Source organism: Phalacrocorax carbo, chromosome 1, assembly GCF_963921805.1.
Source record: "Phalacrocorax carbo chromosome 1, bPhaCar2.1, whole genome shotgun sequence".
Taxonomy (NCBI): Eukaryota; Metazoa; Chordata; class Aves; order Suliformes; family Phalacrocoracidae; genus Phalacrocorax; species Phalacrocorax carbo.
This window is the reverse complement of record NC_087513.1, coordinates 143,804,757-143,823,438: the sequence shown is the minus strand read 5'-3', so window position 1 is coordinate 143,823,438 and position 18,682 is coordinate 143,804,757. Positions and strand designations below refer to the sequence as shown.

The following is an 18,682-nucleotide window of genomic DNA, read 5'->3' as shown; positions in this document are numbered from 1 at the left end:
CCCAGCCCCAGAAAGGTTGCACAGTGCCTTGGTCAGAGACAAGCCCAGGAGACCCTGGGCTCGGCAGCTTCTGCAGGGACCCAATCTGGTCAGCACTGCAGAGGTTAAAGCGATGGGCAGGACGGGTGAGTAAGAGCAGAGAACTGCAGTAGGTCAGACAGCTTTCTGGCTTTTTACAAGTTAATTTTTATCAGCATTTTTCCATCTGTCTGCACAAGCCTGGCCCTTTTAAAAAGCCACCAAAACCCTCAACTGATTAGGGAAGAAAATACATCACGCTAAGCTTTCCAACTGAGTGCTACATACGGCAGCTCATTTCCATTACACTGAATTAAGTCACACAGTTAAATCTCCGCCCAGTCACATCTAAAGCAATTGAGAGGAGACAAGGCAAGGGAGCACAGATGCCCCACCACCACCACCTTCCCATGTGTTCCTTGCGTGCAGCTGACAAACACTTCCTATGCAGGAGATTAGTATTTACCCAGCTAGGCAACGGCTGAGAGGGGAGCGCGCAAACATAAAATATAGCCTGGAGCATATCTATGCCAAGGAAATCCCTCAAATTCAGCAGAGGAACTTGAAAGTGTACAGTGAAGGAAGGACTGTACAGCTAACCTACGCACTTCTACAGAAAGCCTCACATCATTAAAATTAGTAACACGAAACATCAATAAATTGCAGGGCGAGGGGATGCAAGGCTGGCTCCGTTACATCTCAAAGAACTGTTTGTCAATAGAAAATCTGCAGTAAATGAGTGTTCCCACACACATTCCATGGAGATAATTTTTTTCAGACCTAACTTGAGCAGTTTAGTGACTCAGTAGAAAAGCAGAACTGAAAAACTAATGGAGATAGGTCAGATGCAACAAGTGCTTGCTGAGCTTGATTTATTCAAAGGAAAACACATTTAAATCTAGCTAAAAAGCAAAGACGCTGTGCCAGCGCACCAACAACCCCCTCCCCCTCTTCCCATACCACAGGGGCCATGCAATGAAGAAGCTCTGCAGAAGACCACTGGTGTACATCCAACACTGTGGTATAAAGACCAACTGCAATTACCAGGTGTCTGAGCAGCAGCGAGCACTTGTGCCCACCATGGCAACGAGATGCTGCAGTGATAAATACTGGCATTCCTATTTAAAGATGAGGTTCAAAAGACAGATTGATAGGGCAGAAATTTTTTCACAAAAAAAATGTTATTGCTAGGGTAAAAAAATGCAGAGTGAGGTCATTGAAGCAAGTTTTACCACGAGTCTACAGTGTGTTTTAGTAACACGCCCTGGTATTTCCTTTGTGGTTTTCTCTGTTGATGAAAGGGCTTCCACACCTAGAAAGAAAGGTCTTCTAAGGATCAACTGCTAGAAGTCAAGTCAATTCCCTTCCTCATACCAAGACTGGATGCCTTTCTGGAAGCAAAAGTCCATTGTATTACCCAGGATTTAGGTCTGTGCCACAGAGGAAATCAAACTTACTATCCATAGGATGTACACAGAGATTGATGGTGAATCAACAGAAGGGCTGGAAGACTCTCCGAAACCCAGTGACTAACCGTAGACTTCTCCACATAGTGACCATGGTGAGAAAGCACTACCCGAGCAAGCAGGATATTGATGACAAGTACAGACATGGGGATGTTCTTCCCTTTATGTTGTATGGTGAGTCGGGAGCAATTTGGTGAGAAATAGAAGCTGAGCAGAGCAGCAAGGATGATTCTGCTATCACACAGAAACAACCATTGGTCATGAAGGAGGTGGAAAGAGGGGTGAGGGCGAGGTCAGACTCACTCAATCTCCCACCCAGCCTGTGGACTTTGTGGGGAGTTTCAGAAAAGAGGTTGGTGCCTGGAATGACGTCAAGAAAACTGTATCAGTGTTATATGGGCAGCTCTGAAGTGAAATCTTGAGAATAACCCATGTCCCCTACAGCGGATATAAAGGAGCAGGATGGCACGCAGAGAAACCAGGAGCAACACAGAGGACAGCGACCAGAAACAAGGAGCTCATACCAAAGGCACAACTGAAATCAAGGCAAGACAGTAAGTCCACCCAAAAGCAGCAGCATAGCAGAAGTCAAAGAGGCTTGAGGTTCACACTGTAAAAATTACATACTGTCTTTCACAGTCACTCCAAGTTACAGAGTTCCTCTCAAAGTCCTTAACAAAGTTCCTTATTTCTTCACCCAAAGCCCCCATCTCCATGTACAGATATGTAAATACACACACCCACACATACGCATTCATGAACAAATTGTATCATTATTTTGAAAAGCTGACACCCAGTATTTAGCACGCAGTTGTTCCAAATGCTGCTATCAACAGTGCACTGCTTCCCCTTAGATGAAGGGCTTGATTTTCTGGCAAAACAGAAAAAAATTTACAAAGCTACACAGGTTATTTTTGATGGAACAGCAATGACACCGAAAGCACAATCTGCTCCCCAGTGGAGTCCTGTGGCAGAAATACATCATTATGTTGTCATTAATATTTGAGCAACGGCATTCCTGATTACACCTCCTTACACTGCGCAGTACACCGAACTGTGTTTTTATGAAAGAATATGCATGCATACTGAAGCCCTGAAAAAAGAACAAGTGTCTTAGAAAAGTTAATTTAACTTAACTGCGTGCAACCTTCCTCTTTCTCCTGATTTTATTTATGGGTGCAATTCATAAGTTAATGAATTAGTTACATATACATAGCATCGAGCCTTTTGCTCCTTCTCTCCAAGAAAGCAATTGTAACTAAGCCCCTCTATTCCTGCAGATGGGATGATGTTAGGTGTCATAATAATTGATCTTATAATCCTAGTTTTTCATTTACACAGATCTCAACAAAAGCAAAGGCTGTTGATATCAAATAGATCCAGTAAAGTATAGAAGATTAGTAAAGGATTAGGCTCCATCTCTGCTTCCAAAATCCTATCTCAACAGCACCCAACCAGCAGATGCCAAGTTTCAGCAAATTGATTTAGGATGTCAGACCAAATCAACACATGCAATGTGAAGCTGGTTGGATTTCTTCGCTTTGGCCACCTTTCATTTTCTATAAAGCAATCTCAGCCACACCTACAGACTCAAATCAGACATGTTCCAGAGTTTGTAACAATTCTAGTACCTAAAAGATTAGGACAAAAATTGGCTGTTAATTCTAGAACTGAATTGCTGACTAACAACAAACTAGGTCTTGAATATAATTCTTGGCCTAGTTGTGTTATGGATTATTTTCTGCCGAGTACTGACTTCACTATTGTCAAGTAAAATCTGCTAATCTGCAACAGCAAAACTGCTCCCAAGAAACTGGATGCTATAATGACCTTTAGTTTATGTTCACTTTCATTCAGACCTTCAAATGGTAGCTACAAATACTTCTCTGGCTCACAAGGGACATCATTAACTTTGCATATCAGCAGTCATGCCACTCCTTTCAACAGAAATGTTTGTAAGGTTTAAGCATGTACACGTATCTGGGAATTACGATCACTGAGCCTGTGCACTGTGTTTATTTTGGTAGAAAGAAATCTCCTATTTTTCTGCATAACTGATCAGTCCTTACTGCCCTTTTTGCAATCATCTAGGTGATTTGGGTAGCTCCCAAATTCTTTCAACTAGTCCATGACGCCCTCCCAGATCTTTCTCCAATGGACAGGTTCCAGAAAAACCCATGAATAAACTCCCTTCATATTTTTCCCCATGAGGACTCAAGCCATCTTGCCCCCACCAAGAAATTAACTTATTCTCCTATTCATCCAAGTTTGACCAAAAACCTGGGATAATGGGAAGCATTACTAGCCCATCTGCTGTGCCAAGCGATGCTTTGGCAGCAGCCTCTAGTCACTACTGTCCTCCACCACACTTCCCAGCCCAGGCTAGCTCCAGTTCCTATTAGACCCCGACCCAAAGTATTCTGGAAAAAGGTGGGTCGGAAGACTGTTTTTTGCCAGGTTGCTGTGCTGAAGCAGCTCAGAAGGTGTTGCCAGCAGCACAGTCAGCCCCGGGAGAGACGGGAACCACAGCAGCCAGGAGCACAGGGCACTGGGAGGCTTCCCCAAACTGCCATGCAAACACATGGGATTTCAAGAGATCATGGCCTGGTGCAATGAGTGTTTTGCCCTGCGCCAGGCCGTGGGATTTTGGTTTTTGATTTATTTTTTTAAAAAGAAGAAACATTTCCATGTTATACTTGGTGAAAAAATACACAATTAGGCTATTTTCTCACCAGGTTTATGTTTTGCTCAGTTTACCAATTTTTTTAAAAAAACCTTTCTTTTGGAAGGGTGATATACCAGTGACAAAAATCTAAGCCTCATCTCACAGTAGAGCTGAGAAACTGCCTTCCTCACCGTGTCCAATCACACTTCAGAGTGGCAGGACATGAAATACTCATTTATCAAAAGCAGGAATGCCATATTCAAATAGTAGAAAAACAGCATAAGAAAACGTCACCTCCAAGATGGAATTTCACGTTTAAACTCATAGGCCAATATTCCTTTAAGAGCTTTAGTGACTTTAAAAGGTCCCTTTAAAAATCCTTATGCTTAATGTATTTTTAGACAAATAAAGACTACAAGATGAGCAAGTTCCCCACTGCTTTTGGCTGTTCCTATGGAAACAAACCTATTGGCAAACAGGAGTCCTGAACAACTCTGATGCCACTGTCTGTACCCTGCTCCTTTTAGAAGGAATTAATCATCGTTTAGGAATCCACAGGTCTAGAGGGCTGATTATGTAGGGCTCAGGGAATTGCAATCAACAGAGTCCAAACACAGCTCTCCAAAAAGTCTGAAGTGCATGAAATAGCTAGAGGCTTACATACTTAAATCACTTTGCATCTGGACCCTGGACTCCGGAAATCAATTCTGAATTGATAAATGCATGTTACATCCAGACAGACAAGAATCTACATATCTAATCTGTAGATGAGAATCAGTTTTGCTCTGTATGTATAGGCAGTGCCAATTATGAAGAAATGATTTGTCATGAAAGAATATGGAACATGTCTGTATCCTGCTTCTAACACTCAGACTTACTACTACAACTACTAACTTCTGCAGGAAGCTTCTGGAGGCGGGGGGGGGAACAGACAACAGTTGGCATGTATTAGCTTGCATTTTCTGTGGCGAACCAAGTAAACAAAGTGTGGCAAAGAATGCTACAGAGGAGAATTTAGCACAGAAAGGAGAGGACAGGGATTCAAATCAAGCACGGTTTGAGCCTGCCCTTCTACAATCTGGCAGTTCCTCTCAAGATGCCAGATGAGGGCTAAAATCTACAGCAGCACATTCCCATCGCAGAGAACATTTTCCTTTATGAATCAGAGCTGCTCCAAGGGCAGCAGTTCCATGATGGAGAAGTGTCAGAGGGCGCAACGCAGTTGTGCAGTGATGTGAGAGAGGGATGGAGATGTCCTGAGCTTCCACATGTGTTTTCTGTCTAGCGTCTTCAGAAGCAAAGGGAAAGAAAGGCAGTGTGACAGTGCTATAAAGCCTGTCTCTGCCATTTCTTGGAAGAGACTCTCTGGGAAGTTAAGCGTCCACTGCAAGAAATAGTTCGGAACAGGAAAAATACACATGTCAAGACAAAACATGTTAGTAACCAGGACAGTGAAGGAGGACAGAATCAAGCTGGGTTTTTAGATCCAGTCCAAATCAGGTTACTGTGATCTTCCATCGTAACACCAAGAGTTACCCTGGTGTCTCTAAACATACGGGATTTCTTTTGCAAGAGTAAATATGAGGTCAAAGCAGTTTGTGATCTCTACAAAACAGGAAAGCGATGAAGGATTTTAAAATGTTTTAATCAATCCTGTGAAGGCTACCACTGCACAAGTAAAGTTTTGCCTTTCCTATAGGATAGATTGCCTTCTCACCTCAAGAAAAAGTTTCTGCTTAAGTCCCTTGGGCATCCCCTGCCAAATACTTACTTCCTTACAGGTGAGGATTTCTGGCAAGAGACTATGAGTTTCCTAATACCACCTGCAGCATTGCAGACCCTGGCAATGCATAATCTGTATTTGAGAATCCCTACTGCTTCTGTGGTCAGACCTTAATGAGTGGCTAAAAACCTCAGATAGGTTATTTTTATACTGCTAACTACTGTGATTCATTCATTTCTACGCTTCAGGGAGAAAAACAGGAAGGAAACACTTAGTAAGTCCTCAATTTCGTTTAACATTGGTAATGAGCGTCAAACAAGCTGTGGGAAGCAGAAAAAAACCAACCTCATTCCAGTTGGAGTGGCATTTAATAAACCTAAACGACTCTGGAAAAATGAAGATGTACTCAGGAGGTGGGCGGCACATGGAAGGATTAATTTGTGTTAATTAGAAGTTGTGGAGGAGGAATATTTTGGAGGGAGGGGGGAAGCAGTTTCAGAATTTCAGTGAACAATGTGATAAATACTAATTAGCCAATTATTTCTCCATAGTGGCAAGCAGCTTTCAAAGTAATTTCTTCTGCAACTGTCACACCTCCTGTTAAGTGGCTAAGATGAGACCCACACAAACCTCAGATGTAACTATTCTGGCAGGACTGGTCTGCCTCTCAGCAGTAGCACTCCTTTTATCTTACATTTCATAAGGGCAAAGGGAGAGGGAATAGAGGCTTTTCCAGAGAATCAGGGTTATCTAAATTAGACGTTTAAACACAGCAAGTGTGAGAGGCTAACTTGCAGAAGGAAAAGCTCAACACACTTATGAGAAAGACTAGAAATAGAAACTATTGTGGGCATCCCAGCTGAAGATCAATGTCATATGGCTGTCTATATACAGACTGTCATCCTTTTATTTGCCCTAAGCATAGAAGTCTTAAAATTTTAAGTACTTTCAGAAAGCCCAGTGTTCAATGATTTTTGTTATGAAGAAAAAAGACAAGACCAAGTGCTGATTATTGTGAGAGACAAGAGAGGGAGGGAAAGAGAGAGGTACACATGATCCAGAAGACAGCTATTAGTGTCATCGTATTCAGGCTACTGTGGTAACACCAAATGTGAACTAACCTGGAGAACCATACTCATGTCTTGGTAACCTACAGATCTTAGGCATCACTTCCATTAGGGTCTTGACATACTGAAGAATCGTCCCTTGTAACTAAGAGAAAACAGATGTGTGTAAACATGTCAGTGTTATTGAACTAAGAAACTTTACAACAAATTGCATTCAAACTACACATGAATTGCACAAGCTCTAAAAATCCTGCATTTAATTGTCAGCCATCATCTTCAAAAAGGCAAGTTTTTCAAATGAATACAGTTGCCCTTTCCTTCATACGGCATCAGCCTCCTTTTGCTGGAGGCACAACAGCTAATGCCAAAAAGGTAAAAAAGAAGAAATCATGTTGTTCTCTTGCAGACTGGCTCTATTGTCTAACCAACCTTTAGATTTTTGGTGAAAAAGATGCATCTGAACGCTTTCAAAAGCAACAATGGAAAAATCCTTAACATCAGGTATGTTTGTTACAGCTTAAACTGGCTATTCCGGACATACCAGTTAAGGCAGAGTCCCAGCCTACAGCCAGTCTGCCTTCATCCCATAAGACACCTACCTCATCCCCATCTCCCTACATCTGAGCACTTGCATCAGGCATCAGCAGGATGCCCACCCCCACCTTTTAACCTCCTTTATAAATGCCCAAGCATTCAATGCTATCTTTAATGAATTGAGACGATTTACCACCTAAATAAATAATACAAAAAATCCCCCCCAAACCAGCAAACCAACACTTGACCCCAAACCACAAAAAATATCTGTGTTTTCCTCTTTTCCTGAAGATTAGACCACAAAACCCCTTCAAGTAGGCTACAGCCTTGCTAGAATGTCAAAACCATACTTAGAACATTGTGGGAATTTCTGTAAACAAAGTGCCACGTGTCAAGTGTCTGAAGTGAGATTATAAAAACTACAGCTATCCCCCAGTAGAGTTGGATTATTTTGGCAGCATGCTCCTTACAGGCAGCAGGGACAGGGAGGAAAAGGCCATTTCTTTGGCTTAAACTTAACTGCAATGCCTTATGAATGTATACGTAGTTGTTAATAATGTAGTGAACAGCCAGCCCCTCAACCTCCTCCTAGCTACAGAAAAGGTCTTTCCAATACAGGATGCCCAGGCTGTATGGATAACTTCTTCAAGATCTGGTCTGAGCACTCTTCTAAATAGTCTTGGCGATATCCATTGCTAGATCAAGCACAGAGATTAAACCTTCCTCGTTATTAAGGCGTCATCTCTTGATGATGTTATTAATGAAAGCCCTGAAGTTAGGCAAGGCAGAAAACACATTCCAGTGGTTCTCAAAAAAATATCAAGAAAGTGAATTTACAGACAACCTTTAAGTTGAAATCAGCCAATTTGAAACATTCATACTTTTCCGGAGTTTACCCAGGACCTAACAGCATAGGTTTCCAGAAATTTAATTCATCTCCAATGCAGAGTCCAAGGTTTTCAAAACTCTGCTTAGGCTACCAAGGCGTACCATCTGTTGCTTTCACAAGACCTTCAGTACTCCCAAACACAGCTTATAATGAACTTCAATGGAAGTAACATTTTAACTAGTTTTATCTGAGATTTTACTTTCACTTTGTTTTTCTTGAGCTATTTCCTATCAGAAGCCATTTGGAATAGCAGAAAATGAAAGACAATTGGCATACCAGGCTCTTGACAACTTTCAGCAACTCCTCCATCACCACAGCAATACCCTGATACCCAAGAAGTCTACAGATGACTTTGAAGTGAGGAGGTCCAACAAAATTCCTGTAGTTGCTGTAGATACTGGAATATGCGAGATTCAACGCCTAAAATGAGAGAACAGATGTGATTAATGACAATTTCAGCTGACTGCATCTCTGTAATACTCTAATTTAAACAGCATTTTAAAGCATATTAAAAATAAAATTTTAACTTTATCTCTCTCTCTCTCTCTCTCCAGGAAGCTAAAATAGAAAGCTTCCCTTTTGTAAGGCAGGAACTCTGACCAAAATTTCTGTATTAGCAAGAAAAATTTGTGAACGTATTTTTTTGTTTTCTACCAGGCATCTTCCACTTACTATTTATAAAGCCATGAACATTTCCTCTTTCGTATTTTTCTATTTACACATGTATAAAAGGATAAGAGTAGTCAATGCCAATGTTCAGATCCCTGAATTTAAAGCACAGCTTCTATTCCTGTCATCCATTTTATGCACAACGCACTTTGAAAGAAGTTACTTCAGTTTTCATTTCATAATAGGTCCTTTAAGTCTCTGAAGACTCAACTACAGAAGAACAGCCTTCTGCAGGTCCTGTCTTTGCAACTAATTAATAAGGATCTCTCTTTTTCCAATCCCTTAGCTGTACCAAAGATCAAAGCAAATCTAAGTCTGGGATGTAACCTCATGGAAATTCTTCCAGAGCTGTGTAAATGGGATCAGGTGCTTTGCCATATCAATGACTATTTCTTACAAGTGAACACAACTGTACAGACTGATGCTGCATAGGGATTTAGGAACTGTTTGCTGAAGCAGCAGATCGAAGGGGAGTTAGCTAACTTAACATCCTCCACTTCTGTAAGTGGCTTGTTCTCCTAATACCCTGAAATTTAATTTTAAAGGGGAATCTTGTGAACCTTTCTTGCAGAAGGTTCTGTTTTGTTTCCTTTTCTGCAGTTTTCATTCTCTCTAATCCATGCATGAAAGACAGCATACTGCTAGACTTTCAACTCCACACACATCAGCTGTAACAAAATTTTCCTTCACCAGTATCCAGGAAGAACACTGACCTTCCCTCCAATGCGGATCTTAGAATCATTAAGGTTGGAAAAGACCTCTAGGATTATCAAGTCCAACTGTCAGCCCAGCACTACCATGTCTCCTAAACAATGCCCTCAGGCGCCACATCTACACGGGTTTTGAACTCCTCCAGGGACGGTGACTCCACCACGTCTCTGGGCAGCCTGTTCCAATGCCTGACCACTCTTTCAGTGAAGAAGTTTTTGCCCCAATTATCCATGCAAGTCGACACCAGATACTGTAATACATGGCATTGCACAAAGAAACTACTAGGAATTCAAGTCATGAAAGTCTACCACACTCTTGGGGGATTGTAGTCTCATTATAAAAAAAAAGTCTTACAAATCATCTTTAGAAGAGATTGGGATAAAAGATACACATTTTTATGTATGTTGTAAATCTCAATATAAACACCAGTTTCTGACATGTTTTGAACTGTGGACTTAGAAATTTTAAAATTGGATTCTAGTCTGACTTGGCATCAGGTTAACACTTCTTGGACATGTTTTGTGGATGCCCTAGATGTACTTCACAAACCCTTGTGAGTCAAAAATTGTTGCATTATGAAAGACATACACGAAAACACAGGCTCAGAAGAGACCATCTAGGTCGTAAAAAGAGAACTAGAGATCCAAAACCAACTTTCTGAATCAGGCAACTCCTGACCTAAGTAGGAAATTTTGCATATGTTATTAAAACACACACACAGAAAATTACATAAATTTTATCATGCTTTAACAACCACAGAAAGTCATAACCAGCAATTTATTTCTGCAATGTGAAAACTCAAGAAGTTGCCAGTACTGGAATTCACTTAAAGATTTAGTTATATTTCTTACATGCCTGAACTTCCATCCCCATCTACGTGAAAAACTATACTGGAAACCAGCCTGACCTGCAGAAGGTGGGTTTTGGGGGTTTTTTGTTTTTCTTGTCTTGAGGGACCTGGTGAACAAGAAGCTGACCATGAGCCAGCAACGTGTCCTCGTGGCAAAGGCAGCCAACAGGCCTGTATCAGGCACAGCACTGCCAGCAGGTCAAGGGAGGTGATCCATCCCCTCTACTCAGCGTGAGTGAGAGACACCTGGAGTGCTGGGTCCACTGTTGGGCTCCCCAGTACAGGAGAGACATGGAGACACATGTGGGAGAGTTCAGCAGTGGGCCTCAAATATGATTAAGGGACAGAAGCATCTTTCCAGTGAGGAAAGGCTGAGGGAGCTGGGACTGTTCAGCCTGGAGAAGAGGAGGCTCAGGGGGATCACATCCACATGTGTAAGTAGCTGATGGGGGCAGTAAAGACGACAGAGCCAACTCTGCCCAGTGACAGTTCAAGGGGCAACAGGCACAAACAGGAAATCCCATTTAAACATCAGAAAAAACTTGACTACTGTGAGGGTGGTCAAACAGAGAGGCTGTGGAGTCTGTACTCGGAGATGTTCAAGACCCAACGAGACACATCCCTGAGCAACCTGCCACAGGTCACCCTGCTCTGGAAGGTCCCTGGGCCTCAGCCGTCTGTCAGTCTGGGAAGGTCTGTTCTATGGACCGTGGGCTTGTGGTGATTTTGTGGAGGAGGGCTGTTTCCAAATACTCAGCCATCTTTTCTGTGAACGCAAACTAAAATAGACACTTGGCTAATTACTAGACTCCTAATACACGACACAGTCCTGCTATTAGATCAGAGCTGTCTAAAAGGCTAAACTCCAAACACTCCGCCCACGGGGTGGACAGCCTAAAGCTGCATCCCTCTAGTACACCGTGTGCGTTTGCGTACCTCTCTGCTTACAGAAAAGGGGTGTGGGGCATCAACAGGGAAGAGAACTGGTAAAACCTTAAGCAAATATGTGCAAGATGAATGTCCCGATCACAAAGCATTTATAGAGTTGTCCCTAAAAGGCGAGATTTCGTCTTTTGCTTTTGATGTTTCCAATCAGGTAGGTCTCCACGATAAATGCATCCAAATGATCTATTTAAGCTATAGCACAGGGAGAATTTTACTCCAGTAGGTTAAAGCATTTTACTGCTGTGAGGTTAAGGGGAGGGAACTCCTCTTCACACAGCATAAATTTGTCATAGAAGAGCAAGCCCTAAAAACATGATTTCAGTATTTAAAAACTCACCAATACATAACAATAAGAAGCCAGCCAATCTAAAAACACATCTTTCTTTAATGTAAGCCTCATGGGGAAGTACCTAAAATGGCCCACCTGTAAGCGCTGGATTAGTGGAGCTTTATACACTGTGACAAGGGATCACACGCCACCGCTGCTTCCCCCCCATGATGCACGAAAGCATAAAATGTGTAGGGAAGAAGCCACTAACAAAGTTGGGGGGGGAGGAAGGGAAGGAAAGAGAAAGGGAGCTCTGTGGGTTTTTTTTAAGCTATGCTTGCTCCCTCCCCTAGTTAAATTAAATTTAAAAAAAAAAGGGGGGGGGGGAGAGTTGCTAGTTACTGATGTCATCAAAGTGCTAACATTAATCACTCACAGCATCACTGGTAGAGGCACAAAAGCATATAACAGGAATGTTCAGGCAGTACACTGTCCAAGGGCAGGCAAGCAAGAGACGGGGGAAAATACATTATTTTCCCTCCTGTACATTCTTTGAAAAGCACGGCAACAGCATCTTTAGACAAGATGTGCTCTTGCATGAATTTAAGTGGAAGAGACAAAGAAACCGTGCCACCAGCAGCACTGCAGAAAAAAACTGAAAGCACCAAGCTATGAGAATTCAGTCCAGGGAATCAGAGGGGAAGAAAAAGCAAACTGGCTAGCAGAGATCAGTAGGAAATCACTCATTTGAAAAAATATACAGGAAATTAAGTGTTTATGTAATTTTCGCAGCAGCATCACCATATGAAAATTCTGTTCTGAAATTTCTGTCAGGAAGTGACGGTAAGTACTGACTTTATAATCTATAATATATCAAATGGGTTTTCCAAACATTTACATGCCAGTAATTTTCTATCTTCTAATAGTCGATGTTTTGTAATAATAAAACCTGGTATTATTGCTGTTTAATTAAAATACAAACATTGAATTTACAAAATGCTGTGAGGATGAAACTATTGTTTTAGACTGTGTTAGGAAGTGTTCTAGAAAAATAAATTATAATTTTAACTAATTGGGACCTACCAGCTGAAAAGAAGACAAATGAACAAGTGAAAGTTCTGATTTGACCAACGCGCCCGATTTTAATATCTGCAGAAGCTGGGCAGATGCCAAAATGTGTCTAATAAGTTTATTCGATAGCAAACTCAACTGCTTTATATTTATATTTATATCCAAAAGGGTGCACTTACCAAATGATTAGAAAGGCAGCACCTACCCAGATCAGTCATATCTAAGGTTTTACATTGTAATGAAAATGAACGCACATCTTTTTCTTCCCACTTCCCAATAAGTATAATCCAGAAGTCTTGAGCAGCAATTTTCATAAAGTCACAAAATTCTTACTATTAACGTAATGTAACAATCATGATCCCACTAAAATACGATGTATTTTGCCAGACTCCTATCTAGTATAAAATACAATAGAAGTATTACAAAATAATTTCAGAATATGTTATGAGCATATGTTATGAACTTTCTTAATCAGGAAAATTTTGAATACTAAATTTTTGCTTAGCCAAGAGTCTTAACAACATCTGAAACCTGTTCATAATAATAAAAAAAGAAAAAAGTAATTTTTATAACAAAGCCATAACAAATGACATACAGTGTTACTGTCATGGGAATTTGTGTTCATAAAAAAAAGCAAAATACTTTTACAGTGGAAAAAAACTGTCACACGAGTGCCACTAGAAACTAAATATTAAACTACAAGAGAATCAGATTAAATTGCCGAGGTAGGCTCTTTTGAAAAATTTATCCTCACACCTGTAAAATTAAAAAAAAAAAAACAAACACCCAATGAACAAAAATATCCACTGTCTTTTATTAAGGTTTGTTTTGTTATTAAATAAAAATTTTAATTAAAAGTCTACCAAGGCAGAAGCCAACCTGTTGTACTGAAGGGAAGATATTCTTTAACAGAAGCCTTTAGAAAATTGCAGAAAATAGATGTTTTCCTTACACTACTTACAGTGGCAAAACAAACTTAGAATCTCAAAATATTGTCAGGTTTTCTAATGTTAATTTTATTATGAGGAGTAGTATTGGTTCGGGGCAGACAGATTATGGAATTACATACAATCACGTAACACAGAAAAGAGTATTAGTTATTTTTTTAAAAACCAGTATCTATCCAAAGAGCATGCTATAGTGAAAGCTGTATTTCACCAGCTAAGCCTAGCTTGAGAAAGCTTTTCCAAGAGGCTGACTAGCATCAAGGCTAAATGCTGTGGTACCGAAGCCATCAATGTACAATCACCACAGCCACTGCTCTAGCGGAGGCTACAGGTGCGCTAACTCACCAGCAGAAAACAGAGTTTTGGCGAGTAAGAAACTAACGTAAAACTATATTGGAGACAAAATAATAGCTGGTGATGTTTCCACATCCTGTTTTGTTTTTCAGTTGACTGTGACAGGCAAAAATCAAGACTTGTGGATGGCCAGAGGAACTTATCCCTCAAGATCCACTCCTCACTGCCACCCCTCACTCGCCACTTAACGTAAGAAAATTCACTGCTCACAAAAGCCAGCTTTGAGATTACAGATGCATCTGTTTAAACTTCTAATCATTCCTTTTTCCCTGTGGGAGGGATATATATTTCAGATGTACAAAGCATATTCACCTCTCCCCTTTATAGTTTTGAAGAGGTTTTGTTTCCCTTAATGTCACCTAACCACAAATTCTTGAAGACAAAAATATCCAGTGACCTTATTCTAGGGACTGTCCCAAATACGTAGGCAGTGTGTATACCAAAGTTGACATAAAGGCAAATTTTGAATGGGATATTGAGGGCCAGCATCCCCTCGTTCCCAGTTGCAAGTGCAAAGTCATCTGTAAAAATTCTGTGAATGGAAGTGGTTCCCCAATTGCAAATTCTGCGGAACACGCCGTCTCCCACAGAGAAAAGATACAATGATCACCTGGACAGGCAGCAGCTCCAGTTGAATTTTTGTAAGCACGTATCTAGCCTTTCACTTGAGAAAAAAAGTACACAGTTTAAAATATTCCAGACTTTAAGCCAACTCTCACTTTGATGCAGCAGAACCAACAGTAGGAGCATAGTTTCTTAATAAACTCCTTTCCTAAATTACAGAGCACTACGATTAAGATCCACACGACATCTCCAATCCTGCAACTTCTCAGTTACGTCACTGGGAAACGAATATCTCCGACTTCCACAGCGAGATCGGCACTGGGAGAGAAAAAAACCTACCTGAGCAACATCCTGATGGGAATAACTGTCCAAAACATCACGGGAAACACGGCAATGGTAATTTGGCCAAAAATGGCCAGTTGTGCCGACAGCTTTTACAGCGTCATGTACCACCCTAACTGGAACAGCATGCTATCGAGTTACTCAAGAAAGAGCTTTCAGAAGGAAGAGAGAGTGCCCACCAGTCGCTCGTCCTTTGTTGTTGAAAACCTAACTCCACTGACAACATACATCGTGTGCGTGACTTGCCAGTCCGCAAACCCCTCCAGTGACCAGTGCAGAGTTTTTAACACGCTGGAACAAGACCTGGCATCCACAAGAAACACCAAGAAAGAGCTGGCACTGGGCATCTGGCTCACCAGCAGTGTCTTGCTCCTCATCATCGCTGCAGTCCTCCTCTACGGCTGCCTACACCTCATGTACCGCAGGAGACGTGAGCGTTTGCAAGGGCAAAACAGGACTTCTGAACAAGACCATGGGAAGGCGTGGACCAAAAGCACGGCATACGCCTTGGAGGAGCTTGGCAGGCAGAGCCAACTGATGCAGAACACTGAGGAAAAGCATCCAGGTGGCATTCAGCTGGCCACAATCATAGAGAATCCCTCAGCATGCAAGGAGCCCATCATGCCGACTTCCAAAAGCTGGGAACGAGTGCCAATGACGAGTGCCAGTGCTATAAATTAGAAACCTTTTGTCAGGGAGATTTTCACTACATATGCCACCCCAACTGCTTCAAACACACTGTATGCTTTGTCACCGTTCACATCAAGGAGCTCCTATTGCTCACCACAGCGCTCCCGGTTGTACCTCCAGTGTCACGTCCCTTTCCAACAGCCCGGACACAGTCAGAGGTACTCAGAGGGAAAGGTTCAGACTCCGAAGAACTGAGCACTTCAGCAGCACTCCATTATTTAAAAATGAAGCATGTAGCAAGTAATTGGTTTACATTTTGAGGGGATTTTTTGGTTGCTTTTCTTTAGTCTAAAACAGCAAACATAAAAATGAATCAAAAGTGACCAAGAGATATTTTGTTTTTACTAGCATAAATTAAAACTGAGTAGAAGTTTTCAGACGGCAACCCAGACTGTTAACGCTACAGGCACCTGGAACATACACCCCAAGTGCAGTGGTTTGCCAGCGTGAGTTTTACCCCCGCAAACCCGACTGCTTCTCAAGCTGTACACTACAAACTACTACACTCAGACTACGCCCTTTGACGACCCTGGCACTCTCCATAGCTCCCCCAGTCTCAGCAGGTAAGCTAAACTCACCAGGACATTAACGGTATCCCCTTTGTCTTTCAAATTCCCCTCTGTCTAAAAACATACGCGAGACAGTGACTCTGTAAGGACACTTCTAATAAAACTAAGGGAATATCCTGAATTATTGTATTTTGCACTCTGTGCTTCCACCACAAGCTACTTTCTGCTCCACAGGTGAGTGACGCCCTGTAGGGGAAAGAGACTTCAGACAAGCAACTTCTGACTCTTCCTTCTCTCTTTCTCTTTAAGTTTTAATGATAAAACTCATTCACCAGCTGCAAATTCCCATTCGACCACAAAGTACGCTTTCTGTAATGAAGCGGCAAGGAAGGAAAAACACACCAAAACACATTTTGTTTTTGTAACAAGCAAATCTGCCGATCATCTTTCTTTGCCTTGAGCTTCATGGCAAAGTGCCAGGAAAGGCCCTTCAGACAGAAATCTGTTCACCCTCACAACACGATGCGTCTTGTCTGGCTTACATGTATAAGTCATCCTGTTTTAAATCTCTTAAGTGCATTTGTGTTCCATGAAAATATAATAAATCTTAGTAGTGCTGTATAGTATGGTATGTCTAAAAAACAAAGATACACTGAGACTGCAGGCATTTTAAACTGCTATCGATATGAACTTATGCGTAAAGTCAGCTCTTGTTGACGCAGCTCGGCTGTACCAGTAAAGGCTGGAGAACTGCTGGCTGGGCAGCTGCCATCCCTTTCCACCGCAACCTGGAAGCTGAGGCACTGTACAATTTTGGCAAGGGAGCACCCGCTGAATATTTCACAGCAGGCAGTGGGTCTTTTCAGCTACCGTATTTTGACAACACTTCCCACAACTCGTGAAAGACGTCAGCTCTCATATTGCTGGGAAGACGCGAGTTGGCATAAGTTTGATGCGTCATCTCTACTTTTTTCTGCTAGGATAGGTACGACATGCAGAAACGTGTGCTGAATAGGGGTGAGTATTACTTTTAGAAAACACTTCAAAAGGCATCTTTATTGTGTTAACTTAGCAATAATGTGTATTCTACCCCTTACATAGCATTTCCTCCAGCTGACACATGCCCTTTGTCTTACACACCAGTGTTAAATAAACTGTGAAGATGACAACAGTTTACTGCTATTTCAAATGAAGGTGGTTCATGAAACAGACACTCTTCAGAGCACAAAGCCAACACTACAGGTTTACTGCCAAAAAGGGTGGCTGGGTAGCAGGGACAGAAAAAAATGCTTTAAAATGATCTTGTAATCAAATTAGCAGTAACACTTCTCTATTATTTCATCAAGGAGAGAAACAATGATTTTAACGTTAAAGGATGGAGCCAAGAGACATATATTCTCATCTCTGCCAACATCTTAGGCACCTGAAAACCTGTTACTTCTCCGCATCTCTTTCCTTATGTGGGTTTTAAGGCAGTACAGTACGTATATTTACATGCATTTATATGTTATACACACATGCATATACCATAGTGAGAACAAGGAGCAGTTCAGTCAAAGCAGTTCTGAGGCAATTCACCCACTGAATTTTGTTATTTATACACAAACACATATATACAAAAAGAGACATGTATATATCAGATTGAGAAGGCAAGAAGCTACCGCAGAAGTGCTCCCAAGAGTAGGATTTAAATATACAACCATTCCACCTCAGGAGTCTACTGTGCACTACTTAGGTAAACTTTTGTATCACCTCACGAGCAGCAGACCACCTCGCACCTGCTGCAAATAAGCAATGCATAAGGAGCATCATCTGAATTCTGCACTAGTTTTGAAGAAGTCATGTCATCGCACACTCACAGAGCTACACGATTCTTTGTCTCTTGATCAGAAAGTTTTACTACAAATTCATTCAGGTTCATTCTGGCAATTCTGCATTTTGGTAGTTCACCATCCAGTTTTAATAGTGATCTAGTAAGGGGCAAACATTATAAGTGATTACTAAACTGATAACAAGATGCAACACAGTGCAAACTGATGTTAATTTGTGCAATGTTGTGTAAGCCAGAAAGGAAGCTCTTAAATTCTGGTCTACACAAGCTCTATAAAACCAGGTACTTCATTAACTTGCGAAGTTAGCTTCAAATCCCCCAAAGAGACCCTTTCTTATATGTACGTTATGACGCATTTTATGCATCCAACCCATGTTGCCAAATTTCAATCTGCTAACATTCATTTGATTAACCCTACACACATTTCACCTGAGTAAGGGGATTTCAATGACTATGCGCAATGGGCTTTTAAAGTATTCCAAGTACTCCAGCTCACTTAAAAGCCTGATGAGCTTTTGCAGCTTGGCTCCTTTCCCCCTGACAGCTCTGCTCCCATGTCAGCCCAGAGA

At 41.5% G+C, this 18,682-nt stretch overlaps 2 protein-coding genes across 4 annotated transcripts in view; one reads left to right on the top strand and one right to left on the bottom strand.

Moving 5' to 3' along the window:
- Window positions 1-18,682, bottom strand: part of CYFIP1 (cytoplasmic FMR1 interacting protein 1) — a 77,970-nt gene that overhangs the window by 8,130 nt on the left and 51,158 nt on the right. For all 3 annotated transcript variants that reach the window (XM_064438151.1, XM_064438141.1, XM_064438132.1), the window contains 2 exons: window positions 8,639-8,782; window positions 6,994-7,084 (listed from right to left, as the gene is read on the bottom strand). In XM_064438151.1, the coding sequence (XP_064294221.1) occupies window positions 6,994-7,084; window positions 8,639-8,782 (235 nt within the window). The remainder of the gene's footprint in view (window positions 1-6,993; window positions 7,085-8,638; window positions 8,783-18,682) is intronic.
- On the top strand, window positions 14,312-16,205 carry LOC135310493 (fibronectin type III domain-containing protein 9-like). Its single transcript, XM_064438234.1, has 2 exons — window positions 14,312-14,366; window positions 14,961-16,205. Exon 2 carries the CDS (start codon window positions 15,096-15,098, stop codon window positions 15,762-15,764), a length of 669 nt encoding a protein of 222 aa, XP_064294304.1. The 5' UTR covers window positions 14,312-14,366; window positions 14,961-15,095; the 3' UTR covers window positions 15,765-16,205.

Bases quoted from the DNA above. Each gene is read 5' to 3' on its own strand.
- LOC135310493 (XM_064438234.1), top strand. From the start codon at position 15,096: ATGGGAATAACTGTCCAAAACATCACGGGAAACACGGCAATGGTAATT.